A 16293-nucleotide genomic window follows, 5' to 3' on the forward strand; every position below is an offset into this window, starting at 1 on the left:
TACATTACATATTATCAGAAAAAATAATCAATAATAATAAGAATATCAAGAATGTATAATATTAATTATAATTGTATTTAATGACAAGTAAAACATTTGTCAAGGTTCATTAGTGAACATGAACTATGAATGATTAATACTTCTCCAGCATTTATTAAACTTCATGTTAATTTGATCATTTACTAATGCATTATTAAAATCAGGAGTTGTGTTTGATAACATTAGTTAATGCTCTATCAACTAACATTAACTAACACTCAACTGTATTTGAACTAACTTTAGAAAGATTCATAAATGGTAATAAATGCCTGATCAACCTCAGCTGGGTACCCTGAGTGAGGGTGTCTGATGTTCGAGAGACCCGAGACATCCGATGACCTCAGGATACATCACTGATGATGTGCCCTGGTGCATCAGAAGATGTATCATCACAACTGTTAGACTGGAAAAACCAGTGACCACCAGGAACAGGCTGGGTGACAACCAGGAAGAGGCTGGTGACAGCTGGAGAGACAGACGACAGCTCGGAAAGACGGCAACCGGGGCGGCACGGGTCAGCACCCCTAACCGCACCTCCTGTGAAGGAGGACCCAAAATAAGCTACGGAACAGACAAAGGAGATATACCCTCAGGGGAGCCCGAGAGGGGGGGAGAATGAGCACCCCAGCCGGACAGACACAAGGTTAACGAACAACAGCAATGGACAAACATTGACGAGAATAGAGTGTTTTTGTGGAAAGATTTGCAAAAATGAGAGAGGCCTGAAGATCCATCAAACAAAGATGAAATGTAAAGAGAGACTACAACCACCACAATGCTCAGGACCAGTGCCTGGTGAGACAGAGGAGGAGCAGGGCCCGGAAGCACCCCACAGAGCCCAGAGCCTCCAAGTGGTGCCGTCAGTCCCTCCGAGCAGGCCATCGGAGAAGAGAAGGATCAAGTGGCCTCAAGCCTCTAAAACATCAGAGTGGCAGAAGTTCGACGAGGATGCGGATGCAGTGCTAGAAACAACGGCCAAAGGGGATGTAGAGAGGAGACTGCAGACTATGACAACTATCATAGTCAGTATGGCTGCGGAAAGGTTTGGAGTTGAGGAAGAAAGGGGAGCTAGACAGCCCTACAGTAGGAACCAGCGGGCGGTTAAAATCCACAACATCAGGACAGAGCTGAAAGCCTTGACCAAACAGTACAAGGTGGCAAGACAAGAGGAGCGGGCGCCATTGGCAGAGCTTCGTACTGTGCTCAGGAAGAGACTCCTTACCCTGCGTAGGGCGGAATACCATAGGAGGCGGCGCAGAGAAAGAGCTCAGAAACGCACTGCCTTCATCAGCAACCCATTCGGGTTCACCAAACAGCTCCTTGGGCAGAGACGCAGCGGACGCTTAACCTGTGCAAAGGAGGATGTCGAGCAACATCTTCAAAACACCTTCAGTGACCCCACCAGAGACCAAGACCTAGGACAGTGTGATACCGTGTTAAGACCACCAGAGCCAACGGTAGCATTCGACCAGGGGGAACCCCTCCTGAAAGAAGTTCAGTATGTGGTAAAGAGGGCAAGAACCGGGTCTGCTCCAGGACCAAGTGGAACCACCTACAAGGTATACAAGCACTGTCCCAAGTTGCTACACCGGCTGTGGAGGATCCTAAAGGTCATCTGGAGAAGAGGGAAAGCAGCGCAACAGTGGCGGTTTGCGGAGGGTGTGTGGATCCCTAAAGAGGAGGACGCCAAAGAGATCAGCCAGTTCAGAATCATATCACTACTCAGTGTTGAGGGGAAGATCTTCTTCAGCATTGTGGCTAGGCGGCTGGCTGACTTCTTCCTTAAGAACGGATACATCGACACCTCAGTGCAGAAAGGCGGCATTTCTGGTGTACCGGGGTGTTTAGAACACACAGGCGTGGTCACGCAGCTCCTCAGAGAAGCAAGGGAGAAAAGGGGAGATCTGGTGGTGCTTTGGTTAGATCTGGCCAATGCCTATGGCTCTATGCCCCACAAGCTGGTGTGGGAAACACTGGAGAGGCACCATGTTCCAGCTGCAGTCAGAGACCTCATTCATTATTATTACAGCGAGTTCAGTCTGAGAGTTTCAGCAGGGGCAGTAACATCGGAGTGGCACAGATTGGAGGTTGGAATTATCACAGGCTGTACCATCTCTGTGATCCTGTTCGCACTAGCAATGAACATGTTGGTAAAATCTGCTGAACCAGAGTGTAGAGGCCCCAAGTCCAGGTCTGGGATCCGCCAACCACCAATCCGTGCGTTCATGGACGACCTGACAGTAACCACCGAGTCAGTGCCTGGAGCCAGATGGATCTTGAGTGGGCTAGAGAGGCTGTTGGGATGGGCCAGGATGTCTTTTAAGCCAGCAAAGTCAAGATCCTTGGTCCTGAAGAAGGGCAGAGTGGTCGACAAGTTCCGGTTCTCGATCTCAGGAACACCAATCCCTACCATCTCCGAGAAGTCTGTGAAAAGCCTGGGGAGGTACTTAGACAGCAGCCTCAAGGACACAGCTTCAATAAAGAACACCTGTGAGGAGCTGGAGAAATGGCTGAAGAGCGTCGACAAGACAGGCCTACCCGGCAAATTCAAGGCGTGGATCTATCAGCACGGGATTCTGCCGAGGATACTGTGGCCCCTGCTTCTCTATGAATTCCCGATCTCCACCATTACAGACCTGGAGAGGAGAGTCAGCCGCTACCTGAGGAGATGGTTGGGTCTACCGCGGAGCTTAAGCAACATCGCACTCTATGGAAACAGCTGCAAACTGACACTACCTCTGAAATCCATCGAGGAGGAGTTCAAGGTTTTGCGTGCAAGAGAGGTGCTGCAGTTCCGGGAATCAACAGACCCAAAAGTCTCTGGGGCAGGGGTGGTAGTCAAGACTGGCAGGAAATGGAGAGCAGAGGTGGCAGTGGAGCAGGCAGAGTCCCGTTTGCGCCATGGAGTTCTTGTGGGAACTGTGGCCAGAGGAAGGGCTGGACTAGGAGTCGTTGCAGCCCCGCGTTATGACAAAGCGTGGGGGAAGGAGCGGCGGCAACTGGTTCAGAACGAAGTCAGAGCAGCTGTGGAGGAGGAGAGGACCAGCAGAGCAGTGGGGATGAGACAGCAAGGCGCATGGACTAGATGGGAGCAAGTTGTGGAGAGGAAGATCTCGTGGACTGACCTGTGGCGGGCAGAACCGCAACGCATTAAGTTCCTGGTCCAGGCGGTCTATGATGTTCTTCCCAGCCCATCCAACCTGCACTGCTGGGGCTTGGCCGAATCACCAGCATGCCCCCTCTGCGAGAAGAACAAGGGGACCCTTGAGCACGTATTGAGTTGTTGTCCAAAAGCTCTGGGGGAAGGCCGATACCGCTGGCGTCATGACCAGGTGCTCAAGACCATCGCAGAGAGCATCGCTAGTGCTGTTTCCATCTGCCAAAAGTCCAGACCCAGGAAGCAAACCATCAGCTTCATTAGAGCCGGAGAGAAGCCAGGAACAAGGAAAGCAACAGCAGGGCTTCTCCAAACTGCACAGGACTGGCAGCTGTCAGTAGACCTGGGCAAGCAGCTCAAGTTCCCCCAGCATGTAGTCAAGACCTCACTCAGACCTGACATCATTCTGGTATCTGAGGCAACAAAAAATGTTGTCATGCTGGAGCTCACCGTGCCATGGGAGGAGCGAATGGAGGAGGCCTTTGAGCGGAAAAAGGGGAAGTATCAGGACTTAGTCAGCGACTGCCACGAACAAGGCTGGAAGGCAAGGTGCTTGCCTGTAGAGGTAGGGTGCAGAGGCTTTGCAGGACAGTCCCTCTACAGGGCATATACTGCACTCGGCATCACAGGTGAAAGGAGGAGAAGAGCCATCTGCAACAGCACAGAGGCAGTGGAGAAAGCCTCTAGGTGGCTCTGGATTAAGAGAGCGGAACCGTGGTTGAGCTGCCAGGGCACAAGCTGAGGCCTGATCAACCTCAGCTGGGTCCCCTGAGTGAGGGTGTCTGATGTTCGAGAGACCCGAAACATCCGATGACCTCAGGATACATCACTGATGATGTGCCCTGGTGCATCAGAAGATGTATCATCACAACTACATTTCATTGTTCTTTCATGTTAGTTAATACATGAACTTGTCACGGTGCATGGATCAGCTGCATTCTCAGGTCTCGTGATTTGGTGTCTTTCATGTGGTTTGTCATGCTCATTCGATTCAGCTGCTAATCAGTCCCCGCACCAGGTGTCACGCATTACCATCAGCTACATATACTCACCTCATTCTCTCCTTCCCTGTCTGATAGTTGATCCGGATTGTTGGACTGTCTTGTTGGTTTGTCTTGGTCTTGTTCTCGTTTGGATTGTTTATTTCGCCGTTGATCGTCACTGGATTTGTATTCATCACGGGAGATTCACGCCACGTCATCACCAGCCATCAAGCCTCTGCGCCACCCAGCCGAGAGACACCATCATCACCACGGAGTTTTGTGTTCACTATATTTGTCTTCAATAAATATTTGTGTTCACTCTGCATTTGCTTCCACTCTCATTCATTCCCGTCACAGAACTATCAGACCACATCATGGAAGCAGCAGGCTCCACTCCACTCACAGCCGACGAAGCTTTGCGTTCCTGCATCTCTCGGCTGGAAACCCAGGAGAAGAGCTCGGCGGATACTGGTACAGCGATCCGAGCTCTTGTGGCGCAGGTGTCCGAGCTTGCCCAGCGGACGCAACACTGGCAACTTCCCACTGCGCCAACCCCACCACCCATGCCGCCCGCCCATCCTGAACCATCCGGGGCTGCTCAGTCGCCCGAGCCCCGCCTTCCCCCACCGGAGCTGTACAGCGGTGAGCCGAACTTCTGCCGGGCTTTCCTCACTAGATGCTCCATGCATTTCTCTCTACAACCACGCACTTTTCCTAGTGAGGAAAGCAAGGTGGCGTTCGTGCTCACCCTGTTAACGGGGAGGGCGGCACTTTGGGGCACGGCGGTATGGGAGAACCAAGATCCGTGTTGTGCCTCGTTCTCGGCGCTCTCCGCTGAAATGAAGCGGGTGTTCGACCGCGCGGCCACTGGGAGGGAGGCTGCGCGGAGATTGACGGATCTCAGACAGGGGGAGAGATCCGTCTCAGACTTTTCCATCGAGTTTCGCACCCTAGCGGCGGAGTGCCGATGGAACAAGGAGGCGCAGCGGGACATGTTCCTGCATGGGCTGGCTGACCGCGTCCAACGCTCGACTCTCCCTGGGGAGGGACCTCCAACTCGAGCCAGTGGCCATGACGTGGTCAGCCCGTTCGAGGATCACAAGCCCATGCAGGTGGGTCGAGCTCGGTTGACTCGGGAGGAGAGGGAGAGGCGGAGGTCTCAAGGCCTTTGCCTGTACTGCGGGGCGGCGGGGCATTTCGCCCTTAGCTGCCCAGTGAAAAGGGCCAGCCCGGCAGTAAGAATGGGGCTACTGTCGGGTGGGATCTCCGCTATCAAGTCCTCGTCCAGATCTACCTCCACACTCCTCCCGGTCAGGCTTAGATGGCAACGTCTAGACCTGCACTGCACTGCACTACTGGATTCAGTGGCTGAAGGTAATTTCATGGACTTTTCATTTGCTCATCAGAATCATGTTCCCCTCCTCCCCCTCACCAGTTCTATAGCAGTCCACGCACTCAATGGTCAGACGCTTCCCACCATCACCACCATCACGGAACCCATCACTCTCACGGTATCAGGTAACCACCGTGAGAGCATCTCCTTCTACATCCTGGACTCACCTCACGCACCCGTTGTTTTAGGTCATCCCTGGCTCATCAAACACAACCCCCGGATTGATTGGCAGCTGAAATCGGTGTCTGAGTGGAGCATTAAATGTCATGAGTCTTGTCTTGTGTCTGCCTGTCCGTCTGTATCTGAGTCTGTGTTGCAGGAGAAGACGGCGGATCTGTGTAACGTGCCCGCGGAGTACCTCGACCTGAAGGAAGTGTTCAGTAAGTCTCGGGCTGCTTCTCTTCCTCCTCATCGTCCCTATGACTGTGCTATAGAATTACTGCCAGGTACGTCTCCGCCTAAGGGCAAGTTATACTCACTTTCTATTCCTGAGAGAGAGGCTATGGAGAAATACATTTCTGATTCTCTAGCAGCCGGGTTCATTCGACCCTCCTCTTCTCCAGCGGGGGCGGGGTTCTTTTTTGTGGGGAAGAAGGATGGATCTCTGCGACCTTGTATTGATTACCGAGGGCTGAATAATATCACGGTAAAGAATACCTACCCTTTGCCGTTGATATCTTCAGCCTTCGAGAGGTTGCAGGGAGCATCGATCTTCACTAAATTGGACTTAAGAAACGCTTATCATTTGGTTCGCATCAGGAGGGGAGATGAATGGAAGACCGCCTTTAATACCCCCAGGGGGCACTTGGTCATGCCCTTCGGCTTGTCCAACTCCCCAGGTGTCTTTCAGGCACTCGTTAATGATGTGTTGAGAGATATGGTCGATCAGTTCATATATGTCTACCTGGACGACATATTGATTTTTTCTTCTTCTCTCCAGGAACATGTTCAACACGTCAGACGAGTGCTTCAGAGGCTGCTAGAGAATGGGCTTTTTGTCAAGGCGGAGAAATGCGACTTTCATGCACAGTCTGTTCCTTTTCTAGGGTACATCGTGTCGGCCGAGGGTATGCGCATGGATCCCGAGAAGATCAAGGCTGTGGTAGATTGGCCAAGTCCAGATTCCCGTAAGGCCCTACAAAGGTTTCTGGGGTTCGCCAATTTTTACCGGCGTTTTATTCGCAATTACAGCCAACTAGCCGCGCCTCTGACTGCCTTGACCTCTCCCAGAACGGCGTTCAGGTGGTCAGACGCAGCGGAAGCTGCGTTTGCCAACCTCAAACGCCGCTTTGTTTCGGCCCCCATCCTTGTTACCCCTGATCCGTCACGTCAGTTCGTGGTAGAGGTCGACGCGTCAGAGGTGGGGGTAGGTGCGGTGCTTTCACAGCGCTCACCCTCGGACGACAAGATGCATCCCTGCGCGTTTTTCTCTCATCGTTTGTCGCCAGCAGAGTCAAATTACGATATTGGTAACAGAGAGCTGTTGGCAGTCAAGCTAGCATTGGAGGAATGGCGTCATTGGTTGGAGGGATCGGGGGTACCCTTTATGGTTTGGACCGATCATAAGAACCTAGAATACATCAGAACTGCCAAAAGACTAAACTCTAGGCAGGCTAGGTGGGCACTTTTTGATTTTACTCTTTCGTACCGCCCGGGTTCCAAAAATGTCAAACCCGATTCTTTATCTCAAATTTTTGACCACTCCGATCGCCCGTCCACTCCCGAGAGTATTTTTTCCGAGACACTTATTGTTTCTACTCTCAGTTGGGAGGTCGAATCGAAGGTTAAGACAGCCTTACATGGGGTAACGCCTCCGGCCGGTTGCCCACCTAACCGTTTGTTTGTGCCAGAAAGTCTTCGGTCCGAAGTTATCCAATGGGGTCATTGTTCCAATGTAGCATGTCATCCAGGGGTAAGTCGTACCTTACATTTGGTCAAGCAAAGATTTTCGTGGCCACTCATGGCTCGTGATGTTCGCAATTTTGTTTTGGCTTGCTCAGTTTGTGCCACTGGTAAGACTTCTAACAGACCTCCAGATGGGCTCCTACAACCGCTGCCAATCCCTTCGAGACCCTGGTCCCACATTGCGCTAGATTTTGTTACCGCCCTCCCACCCTCTCAGGGTAACACGGTAGTTTTGACCGTGGTGGACCGGTTCTCGAAGGCGGTTCATTTCATCCCCTTGCCCAAATTACCTTCAGCCAAGGAGACAGCGGTAGCAGTCATTGATCACGTCTTTCGGTTACATGGCCTCCCGACAGACGTGGTCTCTGACAGAGGACCCCAGTTTGTGTCCAAATTTTGGCGAGAGTTTTGTAAACTTCTGGGGGCCACTGTTACCAGTGTCTGCCACGGGCCTTTCGCCATTTGAATGTAGTGTAGGGTACCAGCCACCAATTTTTCCCAGTCTGGAATCCGAAGTCGCGGTCTCCTCCGCTCACGCCTTCGTCCAGAGGTGCCGTCGCACATGGTCCAGAGCCCGTGAGACTCTGGTCCAGGTGGGAGCGCGCACCAAGGCCAAAGCCGATCGCCACCGGTCGAGGCCTCCCGTATACGTCGTCGGTTCCAAAGTGTGGCTTTCTACTAAGAACATTCCTCTCCGATCCGTTTCGAATAAACTTGCTCCCAAATTTATTGGCCCGTTTTCTGTCACCAAAATCATTAGTCCGGTGGCAGTCTGCCTCAACCTCCCTCCAGCGTACAGGAGGATTCATCCCGTGTTCCATGTATCTAAAATTAAACCCGTATTTTTTGCTCGCATAAATCCGCCTGCCCCGGTTCCCCCACCGCCGCGGCTCGTAGACGGGGAACCAACCTATTCGGTCAACCGTATTCTGGACTCTAGGCGGAGGGGACGCGGATTCCAGTACTTGGTGGACTGGGAAGGTTACGGTCCGAAGGAGAGAAGTTGGGTACCTGCTAGAGACATACTGGATCACTCACTTATTGATGAATTCAATCAACAGGTACAGGAGGCTGGGAACGTCAGGGGACGTTCCTAGGAGAGGGGGTACTGTCACGGTGCATGGATCAGCTGCATTCTCAGGTCTCGTGATTTGGTGTCTTTCATGTGGTTTGTCATGCTCATTCGATTCAGCTGCTAATCAGTCCCCGCACCAGGTGTCACGCATTACCATCAGCTACATATACTCACCTCATTCTCTCCTTCCTTGTCTGATAGTTGATCCGGATTGTTGGACTGTCTTGTTGGTTTGTCTTGGTCTTGTTCTCGTTTGGATTGTTTATTTCGCCGTTGATCGTCACTGGATTTGTATTCATCACGGGAGATTCACGCCACGTCATCACCAGCCATCAAGCCTCTGCGCCACCCAGCCGAGAGACACCATCATCACCACGGAGTTTTGTGTTCACTATATTTGTCTTCAATAAATATTTGTGTTCACTCTGCATTTGCTTCCACTTTCATTCATTCCCGTCACAGAACTAATGTTAACAAACCACACATTATTGTAAAGTGTTACCAAAAACTCTTATCACTGCAATCATATTATTGCAATATCTTAATTTCAATAACAATTATTTATTAACAATATTAACAACCAACACATGAATTTTATTTTAGGATGATAATAATGTTAGAATTGCAACAATACTATTGTAATCTAAATCAACATTTATTATTATTATTATTGATTATTGTTATATTATTCCATGGAATGTCTGGATACTGGATTCTGATTGGCTGGCAGGTGTGCAGTAAAACCGTTTAATGCACAGGTAGTTCCAAGTCAGTTTAATCACCGTTCTATATTAATGCGCTGCTTTAACTGTTGCACGCAAAAGCACAGAGAGAGAGAGAGAGAGAGAGAGGTCGGAGATCGCAGATCGCATTGTGCTGCGCACATACATAAACTTCTTGTCCACGTTTGCCTGCGATCCTTATTAAAATATCCTAGATACTAGATCGCTACATTATATTCCTCAGCAGCGGGGTGGTAAAGCTGCTGTTTGTGAATGAATTGTTGTTTGTAGAGAGAGACGCACAGCATGCAGGCAGGTAACGTTACGCACACACACAACTGTCATCTCTCTTGCCTTCACACTCACTCTTGGTCGATCGATAATCTACTTAAACAAATGCTATTTTTCATTCAAATAAATGTGATTTTTTTCTGGACTATTTAATCTCTGTGTCTGATTTGAAGCGGCCAGAATGCTAGAACTGTGTGTCAAAACTGATGAAAATAACCGTCTTTTTTTATCCATTCAGTCAAATTTTGCGCTGCAAATATCAATCCTAGTTTTAATTTGTCTATAACCATGGAATAAGCGGGATAATCAACGGTTTGCCGTGCGTTAAAGGATTTAAAATGCACTTCGCGGAGGCAACCACCCTCCGCTTCGCGTCGGGCGGTTATTAGCCTCCACGTCGTGCATTTAAAATGCTTTAACGCACGGCAAACCGTTGATTATCCCTTACATATTAAATAAAATGCAATTGTGATTTTTTTTTCATTATTAAATATTCCCTTTTTATTTTAAAGTACAGTTGGATTATTGCAATTGTTATACATTTCTTTATTAGCATTTCTTATTATTAAGATTATAATGAAATGTTCTAATAAAATAGTATTACATATTTTGGTTATTTTAAATTTTATATATTTTTAATTTTATAATTAATGTAATTCCAAGACTCTTACTATTTCAGTAATCATATTGCACTGTAAAGTAAAATGTCAGTATTAATAATAATAATAATATAACATTTTTTTTTTCTGAGCAAAGAAATATATTATGATTGCAATAATCCAATTGTCCTGCAAAATAAAAAATAAAGTTTTGAAGATAAGTACCTAAATATTTGTGGTATTTAAAAAATATATATTTATTATTATTATTATGATAATTACAGTTAATAAATAATAATAATAATTATGATACAATTGCTGTAAAATAAAAGTATTTTAATTTCAATATTCTGTATGTGTAAGCCCTCCATGGACTGAGTCGGAGGCAGAGGATCCATGTGCAAAACAACTTTATTAGCGTAGTCAAACAAGCAAGGTCTATCACCAGTAAACAGAGCAATGCAGATAATCCAAATAGCGTAGTCAAATCCAGGCGGGGGGTCGAGGGAAACAAGCAAGCAATCACAGGGAGAATAAACAGTCCAGTCGGCAACAAGAATCAATGCAGTGGATAAACGCTTAGGATTGTAGTGAGACTAGCAAAACTTCGCGAGGAACTCCCCGCGAAGCGAGTCTATAAATGGCCGCCAAAAGGAAGTGAACCGGTGAACCGGAAACACAGGCGCGAGTCTCAGGTACGGGGTCATGGGAAATGTAGTCTAATATTCCGGGGAGGGTTCCCGCTGGCGGCGGTCAGAGGGAGCCACAGAGACCGCGTTGGTGACAGAGCCCCCTCCCTGCGAGCTACTCCTGGAGCGAGGAGGCGGCCGACGCCGGGGTCTACCTCTTCTGCGGGGTGCTGGTCGATCTGGGTGGCTGTTGTGGAAGTCGGTAGTAAGTGATGGATCCAGGATGTCTCCTGCGGAGACCCAGGATCTCTCCTCGGGACCATAGCCTTCCCAGTCGACCAGATATTGGAGTTGACCCCTCCGGCGTCGGGAGTCCAAGATGGTGTTAACACGATACACCTCCTCTCGCCCTCGATGATAGGAGGGGGTCCCTGGTTTGCGGTCTCGTCTAGGTTCTCCACTCCTTCCAGAGCGCCAGCGGGCTTTAACAGAGAGACATGAAAGGTGGGTGAGATACGATATTGAGCAGGTAAGTCTAGACGAAATGAAACTGGTGTGATTTGTCTAATGATCTTGAATGGACCCACGTACCTGGGACTGAGTTTCTTGCTGGGTAGACGGAGTCGTATGTCCCGGGTGGAAAGCCAGACCCACTGGCCTGGCTCATACGGCGGGTTGGGACGACGTCTCCTATTGGCCTGGATCTGTGTACGACGAACGGCCCCCTGAAGATGTACGTGAGCCTGATTCCATGTCTCCTCGCTCTGCTGAAACCAGGAATTGATTGCAGGAAGATCAGAGGGTTCTCCGGTCCAGGGAAACAGGGGAGGTTGGTGTCCTAGGGTGCATTGGAAGGGGGTGAGGTTGGTGGTAGGTTTGCGGAGGGAGTTTTGGGCATATTCGGCCCAGAATAGATAGTTGCTCCAGTTCTCCTGATGGTTGTGACAGTATGAGCGGAGGAAGCGAATCAGTTCCTGATTCAAACGTTCGGCCTGTCCGTTGGATTCTGGGTGGTAGCCTGAGGTGAGACTCACGTTGATGTTGAGGAGTCGACAGAAGCTGGCCCAGAGACGTGAGGTGAATTGGGGACCACGATCGGTGACTATGTCCTCCGGAAGACCGTAGATCCTGAATACCCAGTTGCAGAGGAGGTCAGCAGTTTCCATGGCCGAAGGGAGTTTCTGAAGGGGAATGAAGCGACATCCTTTGGAGAAGCGGTCGATGATAGTCAGAATAGTTGTGAAGCCCTTGGAGGGAGGTAGGTCTGTTATGAAGTCCATGGCTATGTGAGACCATGGACGTTGGGGAATGGGTAGAGGTTGAAGCAAGCCAGCTGGTAAGCGGCGTGGTACCTTGGTGGTATTGCAAGTGGTACAATTCTGGATGAATCGAATGGTGTCCTGACGTATGGTTGACCACCAAAACTTGTTGTTGAGAAGGTTAAGAGTTCCTTCGATGCCTGGGTGACCTGAGCTGGGAGTGGAGTGGACCTGGGCGAGGATACGAGATCGAAGGGTGAGAGGAACGTAAGTGAGGTTGGCTGGGCAGTCAGGAGGTGCAGGGTCCTGGGACTGGGCTTCCGAGATCTCAGTCATGATGTCCCATGATACTGGTGCCACCATAACCATGGTGGGTAGAATGGGTTCAGTGGCAGTATGATGTTGAACTTGCTCGTGAATGCGTGATAGAGCGTCTGCCTTTGTGTTCTGGGTGCCTGGGCGATATGAAACTTGGAATTGGAAGCGGGTGAAGAATAACGCCCATCTAGCCTGACGATGATTTAGAACCTTGGCGGTACGTAGGTATTCTAGGTTCTTGTGGTCTGTGAGCACTGTGAAGGGATGTTTAGCGCCTTCCAGCCAGTGGCGCCATTCCTCCAAAGCCAGTTTGATGGCTAACAGTTCGCGGTTACCCACGTCGTAGTTCCTCTCAGGGGGTGTGAGTTTGTGTGAGTAGTAGGCGCAGGGGAACATTTTTGGTGGTTCTCCCTGCCGTTGGGATAGCACTGCTCCGACCCCAGAGCTAGAGGCATCCACCTCTACTACGAAGGGCCTGTCAGGATCTGGGTGGTGAAGAATAGGAGCCGTGGTGAATCTCTGACGGAGATCCTCAAAGGCCTGTAGAGCAGAGCTGGACCAGGAGAGACGAGTGGTTCCTTTCTTTACTATGGCAGTGAGGGGACCTGCCACGGTACTGAAGAGCCGAATGAATCGGCGGTAGAAGTTGGCAAATCCGAGGAAACGTTGGAGTTCCTTCAAAGTGTTGGGGCGTGGCCACTCGAGTACTGCGCTCACCTTCCTCTCATCCATGGCGACTCCTTCCGAGCTGATGATGTACCCAAGGAAGGAGATCTTGCTTACGTGGAATTCACATTTCTCCTCCTTGGCGTACAGCTGATGTGAGATGAGCCGTTGCAGTACTGCCCGAACGTGTTGAACATGTTGAGTGAGGGAATCTGAATAAATGAGTATATCGTCAATGTAGACGATGACCCACCGGTTTAACATGTCCCTGAAGACCTTGTTTATGAATGCTTGGAAACACGAGGGACTGTTGGCCAGGCCGAAGGGCATAACCCTGTATTCATAGTGCCCCGATGTCGTGGAGAAGGCCGTCTTCCACTCGTCACCCGCTCTGATTCTGATGAGGTTGTAGGCCGAACGTAAGTCCAGTTTAGTGAAAACCTTGGCAGAGCGTAATTGTTCAAGAGCGGATGGGACAAGTGGGAGTGGGTAGCGGAATTTAATGGTCACCTCATTGAGTCCACGATAATCGATGCAGGGACGCAAGCCCCCGTCTTTCTTCTTGACGAAGAAGCCTGCTGAAGCTGGTGACGTGGATGGTACAATGAAGCCTTTGGCCAACTCCTCCTGGATGTAGATGTTCATGGCCTGGGACTCAGCTTGTGACAAGGGGAAGACTCGACCCCGAAGGGGAGAAGCTCCAGGAATGAGGTCGACAGCACAGTCTCCTGGGCGATGGGGAGGTAACTGGGTAGCCTGGATGTGACTGAAGGCCTTCAGCAGGTCTTGATATTCGGATGGAATGGATGAGAGTCGTGGTTGGTCATCCTGGTTGGTAGCTGGTTGGGTTGTGACTTGGAGACAGCGACGCTGGCAGTGAGGTGACCAGCTTGTGATGGTGCGTTCGGCCCAGGCGATGGTAGGTCCGTGTTGGTTCAGCCAGGGATATCCGAGAATGACGGGTGACTGAGGTGATGCAATGAGGAAGAAGCGGATAGTCTCCTGGTGTCCTGGTTCAATGGATAGGGTGATGTCCTTGGTGGTGTGCAGTATCTTTCCAGATCCTAATGGTCGCCCGTCGACGGCGGCCACTGATACATGTGAAGCACAAGAGAGAGTGGGTAGGTGATTAGCGGTAACAAATTCAGAGTCTATGAAGTTACCAGCCGCACCAGAGTCAATCAAAGCAGACGTTTCAAGGACACAGTTCAAATAACTCAGTCTAATGGGAATGTGACAGCAACTGGTAGAGGTGGCTGAATTACTCACCGAGGTGAATTGGCGTGGTGGACGAGTAGGACAGTTAGCCCGAATGTGTCCAGACAGTCCACAGTATAGACACAGATTCCCCCTGAATCGTCTCTCCCTTTCCTCCAAAGTCAGTTTGGTGGCCCCAAGTTGCATGGGTTCGGGGGCGGCCTCAGTAGGGTGCGTCGTAAGAGGTGTGGAGGTGAATGAACGGGCTGGCTTACGTGCTCTCATGATGTTGTCCACCCGGATGGAGAGATCAATGTACTGTTCCAAGTTGATATTCTCATCCCGACAGGCTAGCTCCACTTGAAGATCTGACTGAAGACCTCGGCGGTAGTGGAGTTTAAGCGGTCCTTCATCCCATCCGCTCTGAGCTGCAAGGGTGCGGAAAGTCAAAGCATAATCCGCCGCGGTTCTCCTTCCCTGACGAAGCACCATGATCTGCTCTCCTGCATCGCCACTCTCCTGACTGGGCTGAAACACATCCTTAAACCTCTGCAAAAAGTTGGTGAAAGAGGGAAAGGTAGGCCGATCCAGCCGCCATACCGCCATGGCCCAGTCCAAGGCCCTTCCTGAGAGTAGTGAGCAAACAAATGCGATCCTTCCTTCATCAGTGGGATACAGATGCGGTTGTTGGCTGGTAAACAACGAGCATTGTAGAAGGAAGCCCTTGCATTTAGACGGGTTGCCATCAAACTTCTCAGGAAACGCCAGCCGCGGGCTGGCCGAGACAGGTGGTATAACAGGCGGTGGTGGAACAGGAGGAGGTGTGGCGGGCGGCGCCGTCATTTGAAGCCCTTGAAGAGCTCTTACCAGCTGGCTGGTGACCTCCGTTAGGCGATCCAGTTGTTGCTGCTGGTTACGGAGAGCCGTGGCTTGAGCTGATAGCTCAGTGGTGAGCTGTTGCCTCGTGGCCGCCTCGGCTGTGGCGCCATCGAGAGCCGAAGTTGTTGCTGGATCCAAAGGTGGCGAAGTTTTCTGTAAGCCCTCCATGGACTGAGTCGGAGGCAGAGGATCCATGTGCAAAACAACTTTATTAGCGTAGTCAAACAAGCAAGGTCTATCACCAGTAAACAGAGCAATGCAGATAATCCAAATAGCGTAGTCAAATCCAGGCGGGGGGTCGAGGGAAACAAGCAAGCAATCACAGGGAGAATAAACAGTCCAGTCGGCAACAAGAATCAATGCAGTGGATAAACGCTTAGGATTGTAGTGAGACTAGCAAAACTTCGCGAGGAACTCCCCGCGAAGCGAGTCTATAAATGGCCGCCAAAAGGAAGTGAACCGGTGAACCGGAAACACAGGCGCGAGTCTCAGGTACGGGGTCATGGGAAATGTAGTCTAATATTCCGGGGAGGGTTCCCGCTGGCGGCGGTCAGAGGGAGCCACAGAGACCGCGTTGGTGACAGTATGTATATATTTTTTATATTACAATAGTATTACTGCAATTACAACATCTTTAGGATATCATAATAATAAAATACATTTTTATTAGTTTGTTTGTTTTAATGCAAATAATAATACAATTATAATTAATATAATTTTATTATTATTTGTATTATTTTAGTTTTTATGATAATGCAATAATTTCTTTATTGCTTATAATATTTGTGGCTATTTAAAAAAATAACCAAAACAATCATTTTATTTAATTATTAAATACTGATTACAGTGCAATATTGTAATATTGAAAATAAATAAATATGAATAAATAAAAGATCCCATTATAATTAAACACAAACATCAATTAAAATCTATAAATTGCTGTGATTAATGTCATATTTTATAACGTGAGGAATGGATTATATTCATGACACAAACATCAATTAAAATCTGAAGTTGATTTGTGATAGTGTTTATTATTTATGAGCAGAAACAACAGAAGAACATCCTAATAGTAATAATAATAATAGTGCTAAGATGATTGATGAGACACTAGAATAAAACACAAATGTAGACACACACTGATCTGACTGTCTATATGAGGATTGACCACACATTTATTC

General features: G+C 49.3%; 1 protein-coding gene across 1 annotated transcript; it reads left to right on the forward strand.

Annotated features, from left to right (window-relative positions):
• The first annotated feature begins 782 nt into the window (after positions 1–782).
• On the forward strand, positions 783–3938 carry LOC141333052 (uncharacterized). The gene has a single exon (XM_073837996.1). It carries the CDS (start codon positions 783–785, stop codon positions 3936–3938), a length of 3156 nt encoding a protein of 1051 aa, XP_073694097.1.
• Positions 3939–16293: the final 12355 nt, after the last annotated feature.

The sequence above is a fragment of the Garra rufa genome, chromosome 4, assembly GCF_049309525.1.
Source record: "Garra rufa chromosome 4, GarRuf1.0, whole genome shotgun sequence".
NCBI classification, from domain to species: Eukaryota; Metazoa; Chordata; class Actinopteri; order Cypriniformes; family Cyprinidae; genus Garra; species Garra rufa.